At 33.5% G+C, this 25,411-nt stretch overlaps 1 protein-coding gene across 1 annotated transcript in view; it reads left to right on the forward strand.

The window, feature by feature from the left end:
* LOC148950281 (glutamate receptor 1-like) overlaps positions 1 to 25,411 on the forward strand; it is a 413,540-nt gene that overhangs the window by 332,909 nt on the left and 55,220 nt on the right. Inside the window, exons 10-12 of the mRNA XM_089091823.1 lie at positions 3,770 to 3,883; positions 8,300 to 8,420; positions 20,441 to 20,535. Coding sequence (XP_088947949.1) covers positions 3,770 to 3,883; positions 8,300 to 8,420; positions 20,441 to 20,535 — 330 coding nt within the window. The remainder of the gene's footprint in view (positions 1 to 3,769; positions 3,884 to 8,299; positions 8,421 to 20,440; positions 20,536 to 25,411) is intronic.

Genomic DNA, 25,411 nt, shown 5'->3' on the forward strand with positions numbered 1-25,411 from the left:
TATCATTAGCCAGAATGGTGGTTGGTGGCATAGAATCGTCAATAGCGCCACCCCCAGTCTGTTCAATTGCATTGGTTGGACGTAGCGTGAAATCGCCAAAGTTACTTTATATATCTTCCAGGGTGTTTGGGGATAGCTGTTCAAGCCAGCCTTTATTGTCTTGTGACGGAATTTCTTTATGAGGACCCGGTTTAGATGCACTAGTACTACTACTACTACTAACATCACCTAAATAATCTCTCATAAATCTATCTGTCCATTCCGGGTCCTCCGCCATGTCTATGTCACAAGTTAGATCATCTAGGCTGGCCATTTCCCCAAAACAATCATTTAGAAAACCCCTATGCCACTCCATATTATCAAAAAATGGTGTAGCCTCATCCCTAACCTCCATTGGTGGTGGTACAATGATTGGTTCAGGTCCACTAAAAATGGATGCTTCATGACTTGATGCTGATGGTGGAGCTAATTCATTATTCTATAGAAAAAAGGGTTTATTTTCCATGTGAAATATCCATTATTTTATAAAGTTAAAAGACTATGTCAATTTTTCACCCCACCCTCAAAACTTAATTCCCCCTAGCATTATATTGGCTAAATACTCGCCCCCACCCCTCACCCATATAAAGTACCCAAAATATAGCTTGATCAATTTTATAGTTCACTATTTTTTATGATATTATTTTAACTGAAAAAATTTGAGCAGAAAAAAGTCCGATACATATTCACTAGTTGGTATGACACACACCCAACACAGCACAACGTTTGGCTAATAGCAATAAAATACAATAAAAGAAAATCTGTCGAGGGGTTAGCATTAGCTCAGTAAGAAGTGGTAACCTATTTTCCCAATGAACTATTTCGTTATAGTATCACTCATGTGTTTACCGGGTACTAAATAAGTAGCAAAAGTCATTTAGCAAAATTATGGTATTCTTTCCCAGCCCCCTGTTATACAACACCCCAGGATAAAGTTAAAAGACCACCAATTTTTCACCCCACCATCAGAAAATAATCCCCCTCCTAGCATTATATTGAGTAAATACTCGCCCCCCCACCCCTCACCCATATAAAGTACCCAAAATAGAGCTTGATCAATTTTAACTTTGCTATATGGATGCCATCTCTGAGCCGAATGTAAAAGTTAAATGATAAGCAACTTGTTTAAAAAAAGGAATTTGCAAATCGAAATTGTGAGTGCGCTAGAAAGTTGAAAGCTATCTGATAAATGGTGCTTACCGTGGAAGTTATAGGTAGCTTGGTATAAACAGTTCGAGGTGCGAAGTGAATCACACTATCTCTCCTCAAGTTCATGCTTCTGATTGTGTCCGTGTCAGTAGTGCCAGTCTCACCATCGAGCTTTGGGCCACCTTCCTCTAAAATAGCTTCAAAATTGAATTCTTCCGTGTCATTGGTGCCAGACTCGCCAACGAGCTTTGGTCGCTTTTGTTCAGGAAGACTTTGATCATCAATCCCCTTGAATAAAAATCATTTTCAGTTTTTTCTAGTCACATGTTTTACCAGCTACTAAATAAGTACCATTTTTACCCCCTTCAAAACTTAGTTTCCCCCCTAGCATACCCCTACATACGATAAAAGAAAAATTAACACAATTTTTAATTATTTAGTCCGTTTTCTGTTATTTATTCAGAATATTAACGAGGGCCGCTGTTCACCCCCTCCTAGCATAACCCTACATGCGATAATAGAAAAAATAACACAATTTTGTATTATTTACTCTGTTTTTTTTTATTTATTAAGAATATTAACGAGGGGCGCTGTTCACCCCCTCCTAGCATAACCCTACATACGATAAAAGAAAAAATAACACAATCTTTTATTATTTAGTCCGTTTTTTTGTTATTTATTCAGAATATTAACGAGGGTCGCTGTTCACCCCCTCCTAGCATAACCCTAAATACGATAAAAGAAAAAATAGCACAATTTTTTATTATTTAGTCCGTTTTTTGTTATTTAATCAGAATATTAATGGTGGAGATTGCACCCCTCCCACCACCCCAAAGCCCACTCCAAATACATTAACGATACTGTTTGTATTTAAAGGAGACGTGTTGTTCAATTATAGTCTTAAAATTGAGATATTTCTGCAAGGTACATAAGAAACATTTAGAGCCAAATAGCCTATACCTGTATGGAATGTCATAAAACACATTTTTAAATACGATACATGAAAAAAAATAAATACAATTTCAACTATTAGCTACGTTTGAAATTTATTAAGAATATGAATGGTGGGATTGCACCCCTTCCCCAACTCCTCTTTTTTCTCTACAATAATTACCCATGATTATTAGCCGAGTAGGCGATGTTCCTTTCATCGAGTTTGTCTAATTAAGACTGCAGTGAAATATGGATGCAATTTCACGAGAAGCGACAAAGTACCCTTTTAGTCAAAATATCTAAACAGCTGTTATAGAGCATGCGAATTTTATCGTAGACATGTAATTATGATTGTTTACTTCGAGGGTTTGCGTGATGTAATTACAGGAGTTCACTTTCTGTGAGAAACCCGGATGATAGATAGTTAATTCGTAACTATAGGGAAAAAAGTGGATTATGTTCTTATGATAATTCATGAATAATGTATATTTACTTTCCATCGCTATTCTTTTGTTCTCCATTAGAAAAAATGAATAAATTTGATTCTAATAGGCTTAATATAAGGTCTATTAATCAACTGATCTAGAAAGAGCAATTGCATCTTAATTTATACCGGGAAAACACGAGTATAAGCCCTCCAGCTGTAAACCAGTATTTCTAGAATGAGACCATCCTTTGAATACGCAATATAAGGAATTTCGAATATTGAACCAGGAAAGAAAAAAAAAACAGGTTATGATGATGGATGAACGAACTTGCTACAGCACATATCATCTAAACCCGTCTGGTTGCATTATACAATCTCGTCCATAGTTTCAAAACATGGTTGATCACTTTATAGGTTTATAATATAAAGGGATCGGTCGCTTTTTGTAACCAGTCTGGTAACTCATGTATCGTTCATAGCAATTAGTCACTGTCCTTAGTAAGTCAATGTACCGTTCAAACTATACTGTATATTCGTGCCTCAGGCGTAGGGTTCCTTGTAGGGTATTGCGTACACTATCACTACTGTTATTTAAGTTTATTGCACATATCTTAAAAAATAAAGAACAAAAGTAATTTAAAAAAACAAACTTTTTCTTACGAAAGCAAAGAGGGAAGTTGACACTTAAAACGAAATTAAATTATTACTTTACAGATTATGCAAGATGCATCTGCAAAATTAGCCCTAATAAACTGACTCGTTATATTTCTCTGTATTTGCGATTTTTTTACAACTATTGCTAACCGAAAACTGAGCTTGCTTGAGTACTAAGGTTGTATGCTAAAAGTTGTCGGTATCGTGTTCTGTTAAAGACAATTGAGAACATTGTAAAATTTGTCTTTTATTTTCTGCTGGCTACCTATAGACTTTCCTGGTCCTAAAAGAACAATGTTTTATACCTCGGTTTTTGTTTCCAGCAAAGCGATGAAGGATTTTACAAATATCGTGAAATGTGACGATTCGGCTTTTGTTTTAGCTAATTTTGGGGATATACCTTGCATAATCGGTGAAGCAATGATTATTGTCTCTTTTTGGTTTAAACTTTGCTCTTTACTTCTGTAAAAAAAAAATTAGATAAATTAATGATTGGTATTTAATAACAAAAAAAACTTAAGCTCGACAAAGAAAAGCTATATTTGTATTATTACGCTATTTTTTTAGATAGCTGAATGGTCAGATTATAGTGGATTAAGTACTGTTCCGGCAAAATACACGAGAGTCCATACGCTTGAAGGAGTAGAAGCCGGCAGAACATACATTGTGTTGACAATTTTGGTATGTAAAAAAACAACTTCTTTTCAGGTTTTTCTACAAAAAAAGGTTCCATCTTAAAATGTTACACACTTTAAAGCACAATGCAAGAGAGAGGGATAGGGACAGAGAGAGCGAGTAAGAGAGAGAGAGGGGGAAGAGAAAGAAAGAAAGACAGAAAGAGAGAGAGAGAAAGAGAGGACAGACAGAGAGAAAGAGAGAGAGGGAGACAAAAAAGAAGTTGTGGGGAACATAGGGAGTGTGCAGGTGTGTGTGTGCGAAAAAGAACGTGAGACAGAGAGAGAGAGAGAGAGAGAGAGAGAGAGAGAGAGAGAGGCAGGTAAAAAGACAGAGAGTCTTTGCGAAGAGAGAAATATCTAAAAAAAAGATTGAAATCTTATCTTTGAACTTTAAAATGACAATATTAGTGGAATTTTAAATATGCTACTTAGCTTAATTTTTGCCAACAGGGAAAAACTTTTGTGATTGAATGATATACTTTATCTTCAAACCCTGACTTGACAGTATCTGCGGAAATGAAAGTTTGCCTTCACCTTTGTTTCAATTTTCTTCAAGTTTATTTTGCTAAATATATCTGTGTTTTCATTCCGTTCCAATACTTTAGGTTCCCATGTAACTCAACCCCGTTCAAATCAAGTCATTTATGCTCAAACTTCGTTCAAATCAATCCAATTCAACTCAACCCCAACTCAATTCAACCTCTTCAACAGGTTTATTGCGTTCAAGCATCCCTTATCAGACTCAATAACTTAAAAATAAATTCTTTGTATATTCCAAATAAGAACCATATTAAAACTTAAGACAAGAAGAAATAAAGTCCTACGATAATTCAAACTTAAAACGACCATAAATCAAACAGTTCGTGGTAACGAAATGTAAGTAAGGAGCGACCCTTCTCAATAGTAACCAAAACTCTAAAAAACGGAACGAACTGTAAGTAAGGAGCGACCCGGCTCAATGGTAACCGAAAGTCTAAAAAACGGAATTTTGATACCACTAGATACATCAAAAGAATGATATTTTAATGCTGATTTCAAATATATCTGTTTCATCAAGTTTAGTCTTACCCATCAAAAGTTACGCGCTTGAGAAAATTTGCCTGATTTTCAACAAAAGAGGGAAAATCCCCCTAAAAATTATTGAACCATAATGAAAATCACACCATCATATTCACCGTATCAGAGAACCCTACTGTACAGGTTTCAAGCTCCTATTGGCAAAAATGTGGAATATTGTATTTTTTGCCAGAAGAACAGAGATCACGGATGCGTGTTTATTTGTTTTTTGTTTGTTTGTTTGTTTTTTTTTTCCCCAGGGATGATCTTTTCGACCCAGTGGTCCTAGACTATCGTGGAAGGGTGCATTTGAATGGAAATTAAAAGTTTTAGTGCCTTTTTTAAGTGACCAAAAAAGGAGGGAACTAGTCCCCCTCCAACGCCCATTTTTTCCCAAAATCACCCGATCAAAATTTTGAGATAGCCATTTTGTTCAGCATGGTCTAAAAATATAATAAATATGTCTTTTAGGATGACTTAATCCCCAAAATTCCCGCGGGAAGGGCTGCAAGCTATGAACTTTGCCCAAGGTTTACTTATAGGATTGGTTATTGGGAAGTATACAGACGTTTTCAAGGTGGATTTTTTCTGGTAGTGGGGGGTCGAGGGTTATATGGGAGTATGTTTCCATGGAGGAGGTTTTCATGGGGGAATGGATATTGCTATGAAGGGGGCGCTGGATTTCCCAGTATTATTTAAAAACGATCAGAAATTAAATAAAAAAAAACAAATAAGTTTTTCAGCTGAAAGTAAGGAGCAACATCAAAACTTAAAACGAACAGAAATTATTACGTATATGATTGGGTTCGCCCCCTAGTCAATATCATGCTCTTTAAGCCAAAGATTTTTTTGTACTTTCATAAGAGCTATTTATTCTAATTAACGGCCTTTGTGATTAAGCGGTCATTTTTAAAGAATTGGAGCAAAATTTGAACTTTAGCGCAAAGAGCGAGGTATTAACTAGGGGGTGAACCCCCTAATATACGTATTAAAAACATATTAATATAGAAGTTTATTACGTAAGTTAATTCGTAAGTTAAATATATTAATTACTAATAAAAACAAAACTAATATGTTCGTAAATAAAATCTAATAACTTTCGAGAAGGCCATTTAACCAAATAAAAGTACAATTAATATGCAAATTTAGTTTTTATTATTCATGTACGGTGAGCCAAAATCAAAACCTACATTAGTTCAAAAATGTTCAAAAATTAAATAAAAAACAAGTTTTTTGAACTGAAAGTGAGGAGCAACATTAAAACTTAAAACGAACAAGAAATTATTCCGTATATGAAAGGGGCTGTCCCCTCCTCGGTTCCTCGCTCTTTACGCTAAAGTTTTTATTGTTTTAAAAAATAAAGTTGTGAGACAATGTCAAACTTTAGTGTAAAGAGCGAGGCGCTGAGGAGGGGACAGCTCCTTTCATATACTGAATAATTTCTTGTTCGTTTTAAGTTTTAATGTTGCTCCATACTTTCAGTTCAAAAAACTTGTTTTTTTTTTATTTAATTACTTTCAAAGAATAATTAAAACCAAAAACAAACAGAAATTAAAACAAATAATAACATCAAACATAAAGGTAACAGGTAACTCAACCCCGTTCAAATCAAGTCATTTTCATCAAACATAAAGGTAACAGGTACTGAAATATATAATTAATTAAATCTAAGATAAGTTAAAATCAAAATGTAAACTCAAGCAGACTTAAAATGAAAAGGAATTACTACAAACAGGAATAGGGCTCTAACCTTAAGCCTTCAAATGTAACAATGTTTTTCGTCCTATACTGAAAATAAAATATATTTTAATCATTTTTTTATAATTAGTACATTGAATAATAACAAAAAAAATGCTATTAAATAAGATCTATAATTTTGAATTGCCGGGTATTCTGGAAATTCATATCATTTTATACTAATAAATTCACTTCATTTCATTACTTCTTTCAATTCACCTTGATTATTATAGTGACTTATTTTTTATTTTTCATCGATGTCTAAAAAAAGTTCAATTACACCGTTGAATTAAGTATATTTCCCAATAAAACGTAATGAGACTCTAGACTTTAGGAGGTTTATAATTAGGATGGGGTAGGGGCAGTAGCCAAACTTCTGTCTCTAGCAATTTCTGTTCGTTTTAAGCTTGAGTTGAGACTTCATTTTAATGTTTAATCTTTTTAGAATTTAATTATTCATCAATATTTCAGTGCCCCTATTATCTTTATGCTGGATTTGACTCTGTACATCTTAATTTCTGTTCATTTTGTGTTTCTCAATTATATTTTAGAAAGTAGGTTCTTGTAATTTTAAGTTCGAATTTCTATAGGACTTAATTTCTACTTCTCTTAAGTTTTATATGGCTCTACATTTCTTTGAAAAACACCCTATTCGGAAAGTCCTTTTTTAATTAATAACAAACAATTACCTGGTAAATTTTTAACTGAAACGGTATAGACAACCAGGCAAATAGCACCATTTTAACCACAGCATTAACATAACTTATTTGCTTATTATAAATATAGCAAATTTACAAATCCTCCTGTTTCCAGGCGTACCACGTTTCAAAATTACTAACCCATTTTGTTTTCTTTTATAATTATTCCCTATTTTTGAAAAGATTAATTTTTTTTACATCTGACGTCACTTTTTCTCACTTACTCTCGATTTTCCATGGCTAGCAGGTGTAACTTATCCCACAGCTAATCGTGTATCCTGAACGTTTCAAACAGTGGTCCTTCTAAAGTCTGACGTCATGTACGTCTTGTGAGAAGCTTAGGATAAGAAACCGGGCTTGTCGGATTTAGTATTTTTGGTATGGTCGAGATCAAAAACACTCGACAGGTTAGGTTAGTTTGAATGGGGTTGAGTTTAATAGGCTCGAGCTGCATTGAGTTTGAGATAAACGAAAATTATGTTGCATAGGATTGAATTGAATGAAGGTTGAGTTGAATAGTCGACGAGTTAAATGGGGTTGAGTTTAATTAGGGGGAGAGTTAAGTTGAACGGGGGTTGAATTAAGGGTAGCTACGTTGAATGAAGTTTGAGCTGGACGAGGGTTGAGTTGAGCAACGGTTAAGCAAAACAGTTAAACGACTAAGTTGAGCTGAACAAGGTTGAGTTAAACGCGAGTTGAGTTAGACAAACACCAACACATTTTTTATAAGCTGTTCTATTGACTTATAAGGAAAAAGGCTTGGATCTAGGTTCCCGAAAAGGATTTGGATGAAACAAAATATATCAGAAACCACATTGCATCCTGTAGTTTGCAAATTTATCTTTGCAAGTTATCTAAACAGATTTGTGTGGAAGTTAAACTAATACTTACTAATCATTTTCTATCAACGGATCAATTTACATTTTTAGGAAGAACCATATACAATGTACCGAAAAGCGGAGCCTGGGGAGATTTTAGTTGGAAACAATCGCTTTGAAGGATATTGCAAAGATCTCGCAGATCTAATAGCAAACAAAACAGGGATAAAATGTGAGTGTATTTTGTATTTCTTACTTATATTCTGGATGGGAAAGTAGGGATGTATTAGAAAAATGTTTAGTCAATCGAATATTTTGTCTCGTTTCTTCACTAGAATATTGGGGTGAATTTACATAACTATAATAGAGGTCAAAAATTTAATTCAGAAATATATTGCTTAAGTCACTCATTGTAGTTAGTGTTCATTATTTTCATACTTGATAAAAGTAATCGTGATGATGGCAGTTTTGTTAAATATGTTCTCCAGTTACGCTTAAATTTCGTATTTTCTTTTTCAGTACTAATATTATTAGAGACTAAAGCTTTTTGAACTTAAAATAATATACAAAATTTTCTTATTCTCTGTTTATATTTGTACAGTTATAGATAGTTTCTTTTTTACTGCTAGAACTTCCTACAAGCGTCTAGAACTATTATCAATTTTTTGGGTTTTGTCAAACGGGAAGATCAAACTTTTTCTTCAAGTACACAATATATTGTACAGACTTATTTCATGTAAGTATTTTTTTTTTTTGGTACATGGTTTCACTTATAGAATATATTTTTTGTTTCGTTTTTTTTCTGTTTTTTCTCTTTTTGATTGTAGTACATCCTGGCAAGCGATGCTTTTGTGGTGCTATTGATTGATTTTGTCTCTATTTTTTTAATAAATTATTATTGCTATTACTACTACTATCCCTTTTTATCTTTTTGGTACAAATCTTCCAGCAAATATCGATCGTTTTAAAAATAATTTTTTAAATTTACGATTTTTTTTATTCTTTCTTAAATTTATTGACACACAAGGAAAACACGGCAATTGTTACAAATATAATCGTATTCCCTCTGTTTTGATTTCTTCCTTAATTCTTGAAAATTCTCGGTTCACATAATTTTTTGTTTCATGGAATTTTCATGGTTTTCCATAAATGGAAATGCAGTCTTACAAATCAAAAGTTACGTGCCTGAGAAAATTTGGCTGATTTTCGAAAAAAGAGGGAAAGACCCCCTAAAAGTTATTGAACCTTAATGAAAATCACACCATCATATTCAGCGTATAAGATAGCCCTACTGTAGTGGTTTCAAGCACCTATCTACAAAAATGTGGAATTTTGCATTTTTTGCCAGAAGATCACGGATGCGTGTTTATTTGTTTGTTTGTTTTTTTCAGGGAAGATCGTATCGACCCAGTGGTCCTAAAATATCGTGAGAGGGCTCATTGGAACGGAAATGAAAAGTTCTAGTGCCCTTTTTAAGTGAACGAAAAAATGGAGGGCAACTAGGCCCCCTCCCACGCTCATTTTTTTATCAAATTCACCCGATCAAAATTTTGAGATAGCCATTTTGTACAGCATGGTCGAAAATATAATAACTATGTCTTTTAGGATTACTTAATCCTCCGAAGTCCCCGGGGAGAGGGCTGAAAGTTATCAACTTTACCCAATGTTAACATATAGCACTGGTCATTGGGAAGTATACAGACGTTTTCAGGGGGGATTTTTTCTGGTAGGTGGAGGGGTGGGGGTGGGTCAGGCGCTATATGGGAGGATCGTCCCATGAAGGAAGTTTTCATGGGGGAAGGGACATTGCTATTAAGGCGGTGCCGGATTTCCCATCATTATTAAAGAAAAAGATCAGAAATTAAAAAAAAGTTTTTCAACTGAAAGTAAGGAGCAACATCAAAACTTAAAACGAACAGAAAATATTATGTATATGATTTGGTTCACCCCTTAGTCAATATCTCGTTCTTTAAGCCAAAGATTGTTTAGTGCTATCATAAAAGCTATTTATTCTAATTAACGGCCTTTGTCAATATAGGTTCATTCTTAAAGAATCGAAACAAAATTCGAACGTTAGCGTAAAGAGCAAGGTATTGATTAGGGGGCGAACCCCCTAATATATGTATTAAAAATCTATGAATATAGAAGTTCGTTACGTAAGTTAATTCGTAAGTTACGTATATTTATTACTAATAAAAACGTTCGTAAATAAATTAAATAAGTTTAGAGAAAGCCATTTAACCAAATAAACGTAAAATTAATCTACAAATTTTGTTTTAATTATTCATGTACGGTAAGCCAATATCAAAACCTGCATTAATTCAAAAATATTCAAAAATTAAATAAAAAAAACAAGTTTTTTAAACTGAAAGTAAGGAGCGACATTAAAACATAAAACAAACAGAAATTATTCCGTATATAGAAGGGGCTGTCCCCTCCTCAACGTCTCGCTCTTTACGCTAAAGTTTCACTTTCTCACAATTTTTTTTTTTTTTTTACCAATAAAAAACATTAGCGTAAAGAGCGAGGCGTTGAGGAGGGGACAGCCCCTTCCATATACGGAATAATTTCTGTTCGTTTTAAGTTTTAATGTCGCTCCTTACTTTCAGTTTAAAAACTTATCTTTTCATTTAATTATTCCTAAAGAGCAAAACATTTTAAAGAAGATAAAGTGAACGGCAAATTTAGGCTACATCTTAGCTGCAATACTGTTTAGGGATAGCAATGTGATTGTAAAAACAAACAAAAAAAGAAAACCGGATATTGAAGAGAGTGAAAAAACAACAATATAGTCCAAAGGTCTTTATACCATTTCTGGTCTTTTTTCAGTGGGAAAGTAGAATATAAACAGAAGAGAGAAATCAAATTATATTTAAGAAAAATTACAATGATAACTGCCAGTGGTAACGAAAAATAAGTAAAATGTGTGAAAAACCCACGTCAAAGACATAAAATCTTTAGAAAAAATTTAAAAAAAAAAAAACAAGTTAATAGGAAATTCTTTTACACGGCAAAAACTTAAAACAAAGGACCCGTGAATCCTAAAAAGAACAAGTACAAGGCAAACTCCACATAATAAATAAATAAAATGTGTGAAAAAGCCAGGTCAAAGACAGAAAACCCGTAGAAACACTTTACAAAAAAAACAACAAGTTATAGAAAATCCTTTATACGGCGAAAACTTAAAAAAAGATTAGGTGAATCCTAAAAAGAACAAGTACAAGGCAAACTCTACATAATAAATAAATAGAATGTGTGAAAAAGCCTCGTCAAAGACAGAAAACCTGTAGAAACACTTTACAAAAAAAAACAACAAGTTATAGAAAATCCTTTTACGGCAAAAATTAAAAAAAAAGGACACGTGAATCCTAAAAAGAACAAGTAAAAGGCAAACTCTACATAACAAATAAATAAAATAAATAAAATAATAATAATAATAATTTATTTTTGCCCTCTATCGATACATTAAAATGCACTAGAGGAGTACAAAAGAGAGAGAGAGAGAAAAAAAAGAGAAAACAAACAGAAAATAGTTAACGAATACAGTACCAACATTTCTAACGAGAAAAAAAAGACAAACAAGTCGAAAATTAAATCAACTGTGGGAACTTAAATCAACACTAAAATACTGGACCTAACGGTCTACCCATCCATATATCATAAAGATTAAACAGAAAGTCTAATAAATTCCTACATTGGTCATCAAATTGTAAGTAAATCGTGTGCCTCACAGAATAAATCCCTTGGCTTATAAAATGTAAATTAAAAAACAACGAGGCGAGACATTGAAGGCTTCTTCTTTTTCTTTTGCTATTGATCACTATAGTAATGTCACGTTGACGTTGACAACTCGGCAATCTTGGGGCATACTTCTCCTTACTATATAAATACATATACATACATACATACACACATATACATACATACATATGTATACATGTACACATACATATAAATACACACATACACATACATACATACATATATATATACCCACACATACACATACACATTTGTTACCCTTTTTTGCTACATTAAAACAATAATGCACTAGAGGAGTAATAAAGAGAAAAGAACAAAACACAAAAAATCCTCAGCTATACAACAAAGTGACAACCACCACTGACGAGAAAAACAACCAAAATATAAAAGACTGCTCAGACCGGGGACTAAATTTCTAACCTACTGCATATAGAAGATGGTTAAACGGAAAATCTGATATTTTCTTGCAACGGTTTTCAAATCGACCCGACAATTTTTCCATCTTCTCAGATATATCAAAGACATGGTATTTTTTTTTACAAATGTTTGAGCTATAGAGCCATGGAGGAATTCCAATAAAGAATTTAGCAAACCGATATAACTGAACCCTATTTTGTTTTTTTTCTGTTGACTAAAAAAGTTCCTAAAAGGGTGTTAGAAAAAACACATTTGGTGTAAACACGGAGTTGTAGAGCTTTCCTAGTGTATACTTGTCAAATCTCCCTTAAACTTTTGCTAGCAAACAACATGTTTTGCGAAGTTTCTTTTTCAACCCATTAATAACCAGAATGCGTGTCGCTTTTATCGATGACCCAAAATGAACACCTAAATACTTGAGTGAATCAGACTTAGGAAGAGTGATCGAGCCTACTTTAAGGGACTCTGAATGTATCTTTTCATTCTGGTTTACTATCATAAACTCAGTTTTCGACGGTTCAATAGCAAGTCCAATATTAGACAAAATAGCCCGAAGAGTCTCAAAAACCCTTTCCATTGATGACAGGCTATCAGCAAGAAGAAGTATGTCATCTGCATATAAAAAGTGACTAATATCGATATGTCTATCAATAATATAGGGTGGGATGTTTCTCGTCGCAGTTCTATTTGCATTGTTGAAAATTAACGAACTTAAAACTGAGCCCTGCTTTACCCCTTACTTCAGAGGAATGGGACTTGTCAAACCATCACTAGAACGGACCCGGACCTTTGAATTCTGGTACCAATTCCAAATGCATGCGCAAATAAAGTCGCTAGTTCCGCTCCTTAACAAAGCAACTAAAGATTGTGAATGCAAAATTGAATCAAAATCCTTAGCTATATCAACCGCGCATAAATACAGACTCTTCTTTATCATCTTGTGACGTTCCATTATAGACAAGAACACAGAATGTGCATTTTGGACTCCTAAACCTTGCCTGAAAACAAATTGATGATCCCCAAAATCACATTTTTCACGCAGAAACAGGTAAATTATTTTTTCAAGTAACTTGCTAAGCACAGAGAACATGGGTATAGGTATATAAGAATTGCATTGCGTGGGGTCCTTATCTTTTTAGGCACACATGTAACTAGCCCTTCACTTAAAATCTTAGGGACATACTGTTGGGACAAAATTATTTGAAATAACAGAGCTAAGTGTTCGAACAGCACATATGTACCATACTTCAAATGCTCTACTTGCAGACCATCCTCACCAGGGGCTTTGCCTATTTGAAGAAGACGAATGTGAGTTAATAGCATAGAAGGTGTAATAGTGATATAATTTTTTTGGGGATTCAGCTTTGACAATTGTTTCTGCAATATTCCATGGACATCTGTGTCGATTGGTGGTGGGTCGCAAGCATATATGGATGAGAAATGAGTGTGCAATTCAGTGTTGGTAATTTGATTTGACAGGGTTGAAGTGGAACGTGTAAGTTTAGTAACTTCTTTCCTCAAAAGCTGTGGATTATCCTGTATTGACTGTGATAAATTTTCAAATTGGAATTTTTTCCAATTTTTCACAACATTCTGAAAATTTTGCTTCGTCCATTTAATTAAACCGAAAACTATACCTGAACGAGGTCTATCGCAATCCTTCCATATTCCATACCAAAAACGATGACAGAGTTTAGCTTCCTTTAACCCAGGAAAATCAGACCATCCCCTTTTACGCGTGTTAGTTTTTACTCATTCAGTAGGGACCGCAACATATGCGGCAACCTTTAGAGAATGTGATATTTCAGCAAGGTAACAATGAACATCCAGGGGGTCCCCACGACGCCAAGAACAAAGAAGGTGAAGTGGTATCTTAATTCACCGCAACATAGAATTTAAATTTTCTTGATACAACTCTATATCTATTTTATCCCACCACCTCTTTGTTTACCGTTTTCTCAGCCCTGATCCGCCACTTGAAGACGCTGAAAGAGGACAGGACAGTTGTAGATGTGAATGGTCACTAATTAAAAAATCTTGTCATACATGTACATTAAGGCTCGCCGATTCTTGAAGATCTGTTTTAATAAAATCCAAATCCGAGGTACTAAAGGAACTGTGCAGATACGTGTAAATCTGATCTTTATGTAAAATATGTAGGTGAGGTGGAAAATAGGCTTTTAACATCTAAGAAAGGGAACCATTATCATTTTTAAAATCTGTGTTAAAGTCTCCGCAAAGCAAAAGTTTTTTTCCTGGTGCCCAGATTTAATGCGTGTATTTAGATAATTTGACAGATGCTATCGCCAATTTATGATTTAGAGTAGCATTACGATAATTAGTTGGCATGTATACACACAATACAGTTACACCTCCTAAATCAAAAGCATTAAATAAATCATTAGCATCAACTAATTTACTACTAAATTACTAATTAAATTACTAATTACTAAATTACTAATTAGCAGGGCGAATAAAAAAAATCATGGTCATCTGACAGCTCAAGCCGCATAGTATTATCCGAATTTAGTAGGTGTTCTACGATGCACACTATATCAAACAGACCAAAAGTGAAAGCTAACACATGTCGCTTTTTTCTGGCACCATTAATGTTATGGAACAGAATCTTAACACTAGTTTGGTCATTACTCTTCATTGTCTTTTACCGGACGGAAATCGGGGGTAAGACTAGGGAGCCAGATTATCACTGAAAGCTGCAAGCCTCTTAATCTCGGGACAGATAAAACTGCTGCTGACGTCATTGCCAGAACAGTTTGCGCATTTCATGGTAGTTGCCGTAGACGGGCTCTCACGAGTGCTACTGTGACCATTTTTGCCACATCTTCCGCACTTCGATTCGTTTGCACAATCGCGAGCTATACGGCCAAAGCTTTAGCACTTAAAACACTGTTTGGGCCTAGTCAGGGGCTTCAAAACACGAAACCAGCAATATTCAATTTTGATGCCGAATCTTAGGGTGTTTTCAAGATCCTCCTTGCTACTAAATGTGAGCTGCACCACAGAAGACTGACCGAAACGTCTGGCATTTGCAACACTAGTAACCAAACTAGGTATAGTAGACGCATCCAAATCCTCATCGATTCGAATTATTCCTAAATGCTCATTTTTTCCACTTTCGAGTGAATGTTTAGAACTGGGGGAATGACTGCTGGTACACTTAAGGCGGCGGCTTCATCGGACATATGTAAGATAAGGCGATCACGCTTCAGCTCAACATGCTTTACCTTCTCAGGACAGTTGATTTTCTGTATAAATTCACGCTGCTTTACAGGGTTTCTTGATTTTAGCTCTTCAGGTAAATTTGTAAGCACCACTGGGACTGCGGTAGGCATAATTGAAGGAGCGGAGGGATGTTGCATGAGGTTTCTTACATTTTCACAAGAAAGATCAGCCTTCTAACAGTATCGTTCGGACGAGATGCGATTATTGTATTTGGCTCGTTAGGTATTAAAGGCGTATCCGACGGATCAAAAATGAAAAATTTAAGCAAGGTTTCATTGGCTCTAATTCGGTTATCAAGCAAATCAAGAATATTATTGAAAAAAGGCAGTTGTTGGGTGGGTTCCTTTTAGTTTCTCTGCGATATAGGTCCGAAAAATAATTTTGCACAATTCCATAATTTCCCTGAGAGAATCTTTACTTAAGAAACTTTGATGCATGCTTCATAATCGTATCTTTATCAAGTTTGTTTATTAACTGTCTTTGAAAAAAATTCAATAAGGTGATATAAAAATATTATCCTCCATCACTATCCGGCTAAAGCGAGTTCGCCATCATAATCCAAAATTCAGTCCAAGGTCAATTAAGAATGTTTCTGTCAGGCAAAATAATATGCAACTGAATAAGTATATGTAGGGATTATACGTCACTATTGCGAAATTTTTTGTTTCTTCAGCTAAAACTTACTGAATTAATAATGTTCATGCAATATCCAATGCAGATGTTGGCACTTTGAACTCTGAATTGAAATTTGTGAAAAAGCGACGTCAAAGACAGGAAATCTGTAGAAACACTTTACAAAAAACAAAAAGTTATAGAAAATCCTTTATACGGCAAAAACTTAAAACAAAGGACATGTGAAACCTAAAAAGAACAAGTACAGGGCAAACTCTACATAATAAATAAATAAAATAAATAAAATGTTTTAAAAAGTGACGTCAAAGACAGAAAACCTGTAGAAACACTTTACAAAAAAACAACAAGTTATAGAAAATCCTTTATACGGCAGAAACTTAAAACAAAGGACATGTGAAACATAAAAAGAACAAGTACAGGGCAAACTCTACATAATAAATAAATAAAATAAATAAAATGTTTTAAAAAGCGATGTCAAAGACAGAAAACCTGTAGAAACACTTTACAAAAAAACAACAAGTTATAGAAAATCTTTTATACGGCAGAAACTTAAAACAAAGGACATGTGAAACCTAAAAAGAACAAGTACAGGGCAAACTCTACATAATAAATAAATAAAATAAATAAAATGCTTTAAAAAGCGACGTCAAAGACAGAAAACCTGTAGAAACACTTTATAAAAAAACAACCAGTTATAGAAAATCCTTTATACGGCAGAAACTTAAAACAAAGGACATGTGAAACCTAAAAAGAACAAGTACAGGGCAAACTCTACATAATAAATAAATAAAATAAATAAAATGTTTTAAAAAGCGACGTCAAAGACAGAAAACCTGTAGAAACACTTTACAAAAAAACAACAAGTTATAGAAAATCCTTTTTACGGCGAAAACTTAAAAAAAGGTCACGTGAATCTTAAAAAGAACAAGTACAAGGCAAACTCTACATAACAAATGTATAAAATGTGTATAAAAGTCACGTCAAAGACAGAAAATCTGTAGAAAAACTTTACAAAAAACAACAAGTTATAGAAAATCCTTTATACGGCAAAAACTTAAAAAAAAGAACACATGAATCCTAAAAAAACAAGTACAAGGCAAACTCTACATAACAAATAAATAAAATAGATAAAATGTGTGAAAAAGCCACGACAAAGACAGAAAATCTGTAGAAACGCTCTACAAAAAACAACAAGTTATAGAAAATCCTTTATCCTTTACAAGGCAAGCTCTACATAATAAATAAATAAAATGCTTGAAAAAGACAGAAAACCTGTAGAAATACTTTACAAAAAACAACAATTAATATAAAATCCTTTATACGGCAAAAATTTAAAACAAAGGACATGTGAAACCTAAAAAGAACAAGTACAGGGCAAACTCTACATAATAAATAAATAAAATAAATAAAATGTTTTAAAAAGCGACGTCAAAGACAGAAAACCTGTAGAAACACTTTACAAAAAAACAACAAGTTATAGAAAATCCTTTATACGGCAGAAACTTAAAACAAAGGACATGTGAAACCTAAAAAGAACAAGTACAGGGCAAACTCTACATAATAAATAAATAAAATAAATAAAATGTTTTAAAAAGTGACGTCAAAGACAGAAAACCTGTAGAAACACTTAACAAAAAGACAACAAGTTATAGAAAATCCTTTATACGGCAGAAACTTAAAACAAAGGACATGTGAAACCTAAAAAGAACAAGTACAGGGCAAACTCTACATAATGAATAAATAAAATAAATAAAATGTTTTAAAAAGCGACGTCAAAGACAGAAAACCTGTAGAAACACTTTACAAAAAAACAACAAGTTATAGAAAATCCTTTTTACGGCAAAAACTAAAGAAAAGGTCACGTGAATCTTAAAGAGAACAAGTACAGGGCAAACTCTACATAATAAATAAATAAAATGCGTGAAAAAGACAGAAAACCTGTAGAAACACTTTACCAAAAAACAACAAGTTATAGAAAATCCTTTATACGGCAAAAACTTAAAACAAAGGACATGTGAAACCTAAAAAGAACAAGTACAGGGCAAACTCTACATAATAAATAAATAAAATAAATAAAATGTTTTAAAAAGCGACGTCAAAGACGGAAAACCTGTAGAAACACTTTACAAAAAAACAACAAGTTATAGAAAATCCTTTATACGGCAGAAACTTAAAACAAAGGACATGTGAAACCTAAAAAGAACAAGTACAGGGCAAACTCTACATAATAAATAAATAAAATAAATAAAATGTATTAAAAAGCGACGTCAAAGACAGAAAACCTGTAGAAACACTTTACAAAAAAAACAACAAGTTATAGAAAATCCTTTATACGGCAGAAACTTAAAACAAAGGACATGTGAAACCTAAAAAGAACAAGTACAGGGCAAACTCTACATAATAAATATATAAAATGTTTTAAAAAGCGACGTCAAAGACAGAAAACCTGTAGAAACACTTTACAAAAAAACAACAAGTTATAGAAAATCCTTTTTACGGCGAAAACATAAAAAAAAGGTCACGTGAATCTTAAAAAGAACAATTACAAGGCAAACTCTACATAACAAATGTATAAAATGTGTATAAAAGTCACGTCAAAGACAGAAAATCTGTAGAAAAACTTTACAAAAAACAACAAGTTATAGAAAATCCTTTATACGGCAAAAACTTAAAAAAAAGGACACATGAATCCTAAAAAAAAAGTACAAGGCAAACTCTACATAACAAATAAATAAAATAAATAAAATGCGTGAAAAAGCCACGACAAAGACAGAAAATCTGTAGAAACGCTCTACAAAAAACAACAAGTTATAGAAAATCCTTTATCCTTTACAAGGCAAACTCTACATAATAAATAAATAAAGTGCGTGAAAAAGACAGAAAACCTGTAGAAATACTTTACAAAAAACAACAATTTATATAAAATCCTGTATACGGTGAAAACTTGAAAAAAGGTCACGTAAATCCTAAAAAGAACAAGTAGCCTACAAGACAAACTCTACATAATAAATAAATAAAATAAATGAAATGGGTGAAAAAGCCATGTCAGAGACAGAAAACCTGTAGAAACACTTTAAAAAAAAAAAAAACAAGTTATAGAAATCCTTTATACAGCAAAAACTTAAAACAAAGGACACGTGAATCCTAAAAAGAACAAGTACAAGGCAAACTCTACATAATAAATGAAGAAAATAAATAAAATGTGTGAAAAAACCACGTCAAAGATAGAAAACCTGTAGAAACACTTTACAAAAAACAACAAGTTATAGAAAATCCTTTATACGGCGAAAACTTAAAAAAAGGTCATGTGAATCCTAAAAAGAAAAAGTACAAGGCAAACTCTACATAACAAATAAATAAAATAAATAAAATGTGTGAAATAGCCACGTCAAAGACAGAAAACCTGTAGAAGCACTTTAAAAAAAAACAACTAGTTATAGAAAATCCTTTATACGGCAGAAACTTAAAACAAAGGACACGTAAATCCTAAAAAGAAACAAGTACAAGGCAAACTCTACATAATAAATAAATAAAATAAATAAAATGTGTGAAAAAGTCACGTCAAAGACAGAAAACCTGTAGAAACACTTTACAAAAAAAACAAGTTATAGAAAATCCTTTATACGGCAAAAACTTTAAAAAAGGACACGTGAATCCTAAAAAGAACAAGTACAACGCAGACTCTACATAAAAAATAAATAAACTAAATCAAATTTGTGAAAAAGTCACGTCAAAGACAGAAAATCTGTAGAAATAACTTACAAAAAACAACAAGTTATATAAAATTCTTTATACGGCGAAAACTTAAAAAAAGGTCACGTGAATCCTAAAAAGAACAAGTATAAGGCAAACTACAATGTACAGCACAAAAACTAGGTTGCTTAATCTTGTATAACGCCGGACAATGGAAGCCAAATTGCAGTTTGACTGATGAACCACATAAATTTTAAAAATAACAAGAAATCATTACCTTTAGCAAAAGTGTCGCAACTACTAATTTAAAGAATAGAGGCTGTGATATTTTTCAACTATTTTCAGATGAAACAAAAAGTTTTTACATGAATTCAAAATAAGCCCACCAGGATCCTTGACTTAGTTTCTTCTTTATCCAGCAAAACTACAAGATTAAATGTTGTACGAACAATTAAAATTTGCTTTTTTTCTTTATGAAATGCTCCTAATATTTTTTAATTTTAGATGAGCTTCGACTAGTTAAGGATGGAAAGTATGGAGTTGAAAATCCTGATGTTCCTGGTGGATTTGACGGGGTAATTGGTGAACTTGTTCGAAAGGTAGGTCCCTTTTATTTCTCTATATTTTATATTCTTCTGGCTTGCAATTGTTGCTAAGACTGCCATTTCCTATGCCAGCAATTAGTAGTGGTCTTAGACCATAAGATCTGAAAGGAGAGACGGGGGTTGGCTAAGGTATACCATAGGAGTGTAAAAATATATAATAAAAGCAACTGCTTGGGCATCTGACCCCGCCTCGCCGCCTGCCCAGGCCTAGAACCACCACTGTCAGTAATGCTCGGAGTGTTAGCCCTTTTATAGTTCAAATAGTGTAAGCCCTGAGTTTTCAAAGGCGTCCCTAGGGAAATTACCATAGGGAAATTAACATATGTTTGATGGTTATTGTTGTTATGTTATGTTTCATGGTTATGTTATGTTGATGTTATGTTATATTGTTATGTTATGTTATGTTGATTTTGTTTCATGGTTATGTTATTTTGATGTTACGTTATGCTGTTATGTTGATGTTGTTTCATTGTTATGTTATGTTATGTTAATGTTGTTTGATGGTTATTGTTGTTATGTTATGTTAATGTTGTTTGATGGTTGTTGTATGTTATGTTATGTTAATTCAGTTTCATGGCTATTGCTGTTATGTTAGGTTAATGTTGTATGATGGCTATTGTTGTTATGTTATGATGATGTTGTTTCATGGTTATTGTTGTTATGTTATGATGATGTTATGTTGATGCTATGTTATGTTGGTTAGTTATGTTGTTATGTTTGATGGTTATGTTATGCTGACGTTGTTTCATGGTTATTTTGATGTTATGTTATATTGTTATTTTATGTTGACGTTGTTTCATGGTTATGTTGTATGATGTTTCTTGGTTATGTTGGTTATGTTATATTAATGTTTTTTGATGGTTATTGTTGTTATGTTGTGTTGATGTTGTTTCATGTTTATGTTATGTTATACTGTTTATGTTATGTTAATGTTGTTTGATGGCTATTGTTGTTATGTTATGTTGATGTTGTTTCATGGTTATTTTGATTTTATGTTATGTTGTTATGTTATGCTGATGTTGCTTCATGGTTATTGTTGTTATGTTATATTATATTATGTTAATGTGATGCTATGTTGGTTATATTATGTTGTTTGATAGTTATGTTATGCTGATGTTGTTTCATGGTTATTTGGATGTTATGTTATGTTGTTATATTATGTTGATGTTGTTCCATGGTTATGTTGTTTGATTTTTCTTTGTTTTTTATGTTTGTTATGTTTGCAGGACAGGTTTGAAACAAATTGTGTTGTCTAGGCTAGCATTCTAGCGCATATCAATTTTCTGGACAAAAAAATACCTCCTATACTTTTCAAGAATCACCCCCCCCAGGTGGCTGAAATCCCCTACGATGCCTTTCGAGACATAACCCCCAGCTAGCAAAACTCCCCACGTTGTTTCTAGATAAAATTCCCAGCTAGCAAAACTCCCCTGTGATGTTTTCTAGACATACCCCCCAGCTAGCTAAACTCCCATGTGATGTTTTTCTAGACATACCCCCCACCTAGCAAAACTCCCCCACGTTGTTACTAGACAAAATTCCCAGATGGCTGAAACACCCGTTAGAACGGCGTGTTTACTGCCAAATTTGATAGACTCCGGGGGGTATTTGCTTTCAAGATATTAATATAGGGGAAATGCGTTTCTTACTCGTCCCAAACAATAAATCTTGAAAACACAGACAATGAAAATAAAAACAAATGACGAGCAATTAAACATAGAAAAAAAAACACGAAAAAAATAAAAGATGAAAATGTCATATTATCATATATGCAAAAAAAGAACCATCTATTATAGAAAACTGGGAGCTTCAAGCCTGCAACCCCGGGGGGTAGGGGGGAGTAATATTAGATGCAACTTAAACCATATTAAGGACTGCTACCAGTTAGATTTTCATATCTTCCATGGGAAAAATTCTTTAATGTCCACACCTTAACTTTTAAGCTAAAGTTCAAATCACAATGACATTACATGACCCCCCCCTCAACCCAAACATAACTCTCTTCAGGCGTTTTATAATAAAAATTATGGTTTTAAATCGCGTGATTCAACCCAAGCCGATCCTAATGCTCCACTAAACACACGACACTGCCATGGCATTTCACCCATTTGACACCGCCCCGCCCCCTTCATCCCCTGATTGACCTAGTATTAGTGAGATTTCCCATTTTTTTACACTCGTTAGAATGATGCATTACTCTCTCAATTCGATAGACTCCTGGGATGGGGGTATATGCTTTCAATATATTCATCAAGGGGAAATGCATGTCTTACTCGTGCTAAAAACTACATCTTAAAAACACAGACAATGAAAATAAAAACAAATTGACAAGCAATAAAACATAAAAAAGGCAGCTAAAAAACACGACAAAAAATAAAAGATGGAAATCTCATATTATACAATACGCAAAAAAGTACCATCTATTATAGAAAACCGAGGCTTCTAGCCTGTAAGCCCGGAGGGTAGGAGAGGGGAAGTGATATTAGATGGAATTTAAGACATATTATGAGCTTTTAAGGGAATATTCCTTTTTCATTAAGATAAATTCATGGATATTTCATATTATCCTAACAATATTTTCCAGTTTGCACCTAGTAGCCATCATTTTCAGAGGCAGCATTGATAGTAGATGTAGTTTATAGACGTTGTCGTACCTTTAAAATGATAAAGAATAACACTCCAAATTTAAGGAAAGACGAATGGATAGGACTCTGGGGGAGGGGAACTGTTTTCTCCATCACCAGCTCAACACGGTTTTATTTTTTTAATTAAAGAAAGGCGCTAATTTTCAGGTGAACATTTATGGTTATTCTGCCTTCCTCCACTAAGGAACCAACCTGTTCCCTGGTCGGCTCCGAGGAAGTGTCCAGTCTCCCCCCTCCGAGCGGTTTCTCTTAGCCCAGGGTAAATTTTTGCCAAAATATCAAAACATGCAAAGAAAGGGAAATTCTAATTCGAGATATTCCTGTTACCATTCAACCCGTGCGCTGTGGCGGAGTTTGGTCTGTGTCTACTCTTTTTGGGGGACGGAATCTGGCCATCCTACGCGCAGTGGGGGAGTTTGGTCTGGGACTACTCATTCCTGCAACGGAATCCGGCCTTCGGCTAGGTGATAAAAGAGGCTAAAATCTGTCTCGCTCGAGGTAATTTAAAGGTAGTAATAATAGGGAAATTGCACCTGAGTTTGTACAGCAACCCTCTAACGTCAGATCATCCCTGTGCGAGAAGAGTAGATGTCCAAACCGGTAAAAAAGTATACTTATGGTCCAGAATGGAATGGCGCTACGACACTGTTTTCACACTAGCACCAGCTCTCCACACGATACCCCCCCCCTCTTTGAAGACAGAGAACCTCCCCCCCTTTTTTATTTACTAGTGTTAGATACTTTAAGCATTTCACCTCACAATATTACACTATAGCTACTCTAAAACATCCCCTCTCATTACCCCCATCTCCCCAAAACACTTTTCAGACATTTCTCGCTAAAAATTTTATTTTCTAGTCATTCATTAGGGCTTTCGCAAGCAATTCAGCCCACAGTGCAGCACTATAACTACTCTAAGACACCCCTCTGCCATCACCACATCCCCCTAACCACAGACACTTTCTTAGAAATCGCATTTTTTCCTTATGTTGACAACTTATCTGTTAGTAGTAACAAACTTTCAGCAAAACAAACTTACACAATTTTTCGCTATGATAATAAGCTTTCTGTAGGAAGTACCAAGTTTTCTTTAACACTAACAAATTCTCTCTTCGAAGTAACAAAATTCTTCCTTAACACTACAATTCTTTTACTTAACACGCCCAAATTTCTCTTAGAAATAACATTTTCCGTCAGTGATAACACGTTTTCTCTTCTAACAAGCAAGTTTTCTGTCAAAAACTTGTCCAATTATTCCTAGAAGTAACAATTTTTTTTTTGTGATAACATCTTTTCTGTCAGAAGTAGCAAGTTTTCCTTAACACTAGAAAATTTTCTCATCGAAGTAACAACATTCTTCCTTAATACTACCAAACTTTTACCTAATACTAACATATTTTCTCCTCGAAGCAATAAATTTTTTCCTTAATACTAACATACTTTTTTTTAACACACTCCAATTTTTCTAAGAAATAACACTTTTCGTCAGTGATAACACGTTTTCTGCTTGAACTAATAAGTTTTCTGTCAAAGATACCAAATTTTTTTCCTAGAAGTAACAATTTTTTAGTTATTATGACAACTTATCCGCTAGAAGTAACAAGCTTTCTGTCAAACTTACACAATTTTTCTTAGAAGTAGCAATTTTTTTCGTTATGATAACAAGTTTTCTGCCAGAAGTAGCAAGTTTTCCTTAACAATAAAAAAATTTTCCCTTCAAAGTATCAACTTTTTTCCTTAAAACAAGCACACCTTTACTTACCACACTCAAATTTCACTTAGAAATAATATTTTTCATCAGTGATAACACGTTTTCTGTTCGAACTAGAAATTTTTATGCCAAAGATACCAATTTTTTCTTAGAAGTAACAATTATTTTATTGTGATAACAAATTTTCTGACAGAAGTAGCAAGTTTTCCTTAACACTAACAAATTGTTTCATCGAAGTAACAACATTCTTTCTTAATACTAACAAGCTTTTACTTAACATCAAATTTCTCCTAGAAATAACATGTATTTTCATAACAGTAGCAAATTTTCTAATAACTCCAACTTATCCGTCGAAGATAACAAATTTTATCTTAAAAGTAACAATTTGTCATTACTGATAACACTATTTCTGCTAGAACTAGCAAGTTGTCCAGCAAAGATAACAAATTTTTCTTAGAAGTAACAAAATTATTCCAACAGCACCAAGTTTTCCGTCAAATATAACAAACCTTCT

This window comes from Artemia sp. Qi Xiang Cuo, chromosome 7, assembly GCF_049724085.1.
Source record: "Artemia sp. Qi Xiang Cuo chromosome 7, ASM4972408v1, whole genome shotgun sequence".
NCBI classification, from domain to species: Eukaryota; Metazoa; Arthropoda; class Branchiopoda; order Anostraca; family Artemiidae; genus Artemia; species Artemia sp. Qi Xiang Cuo.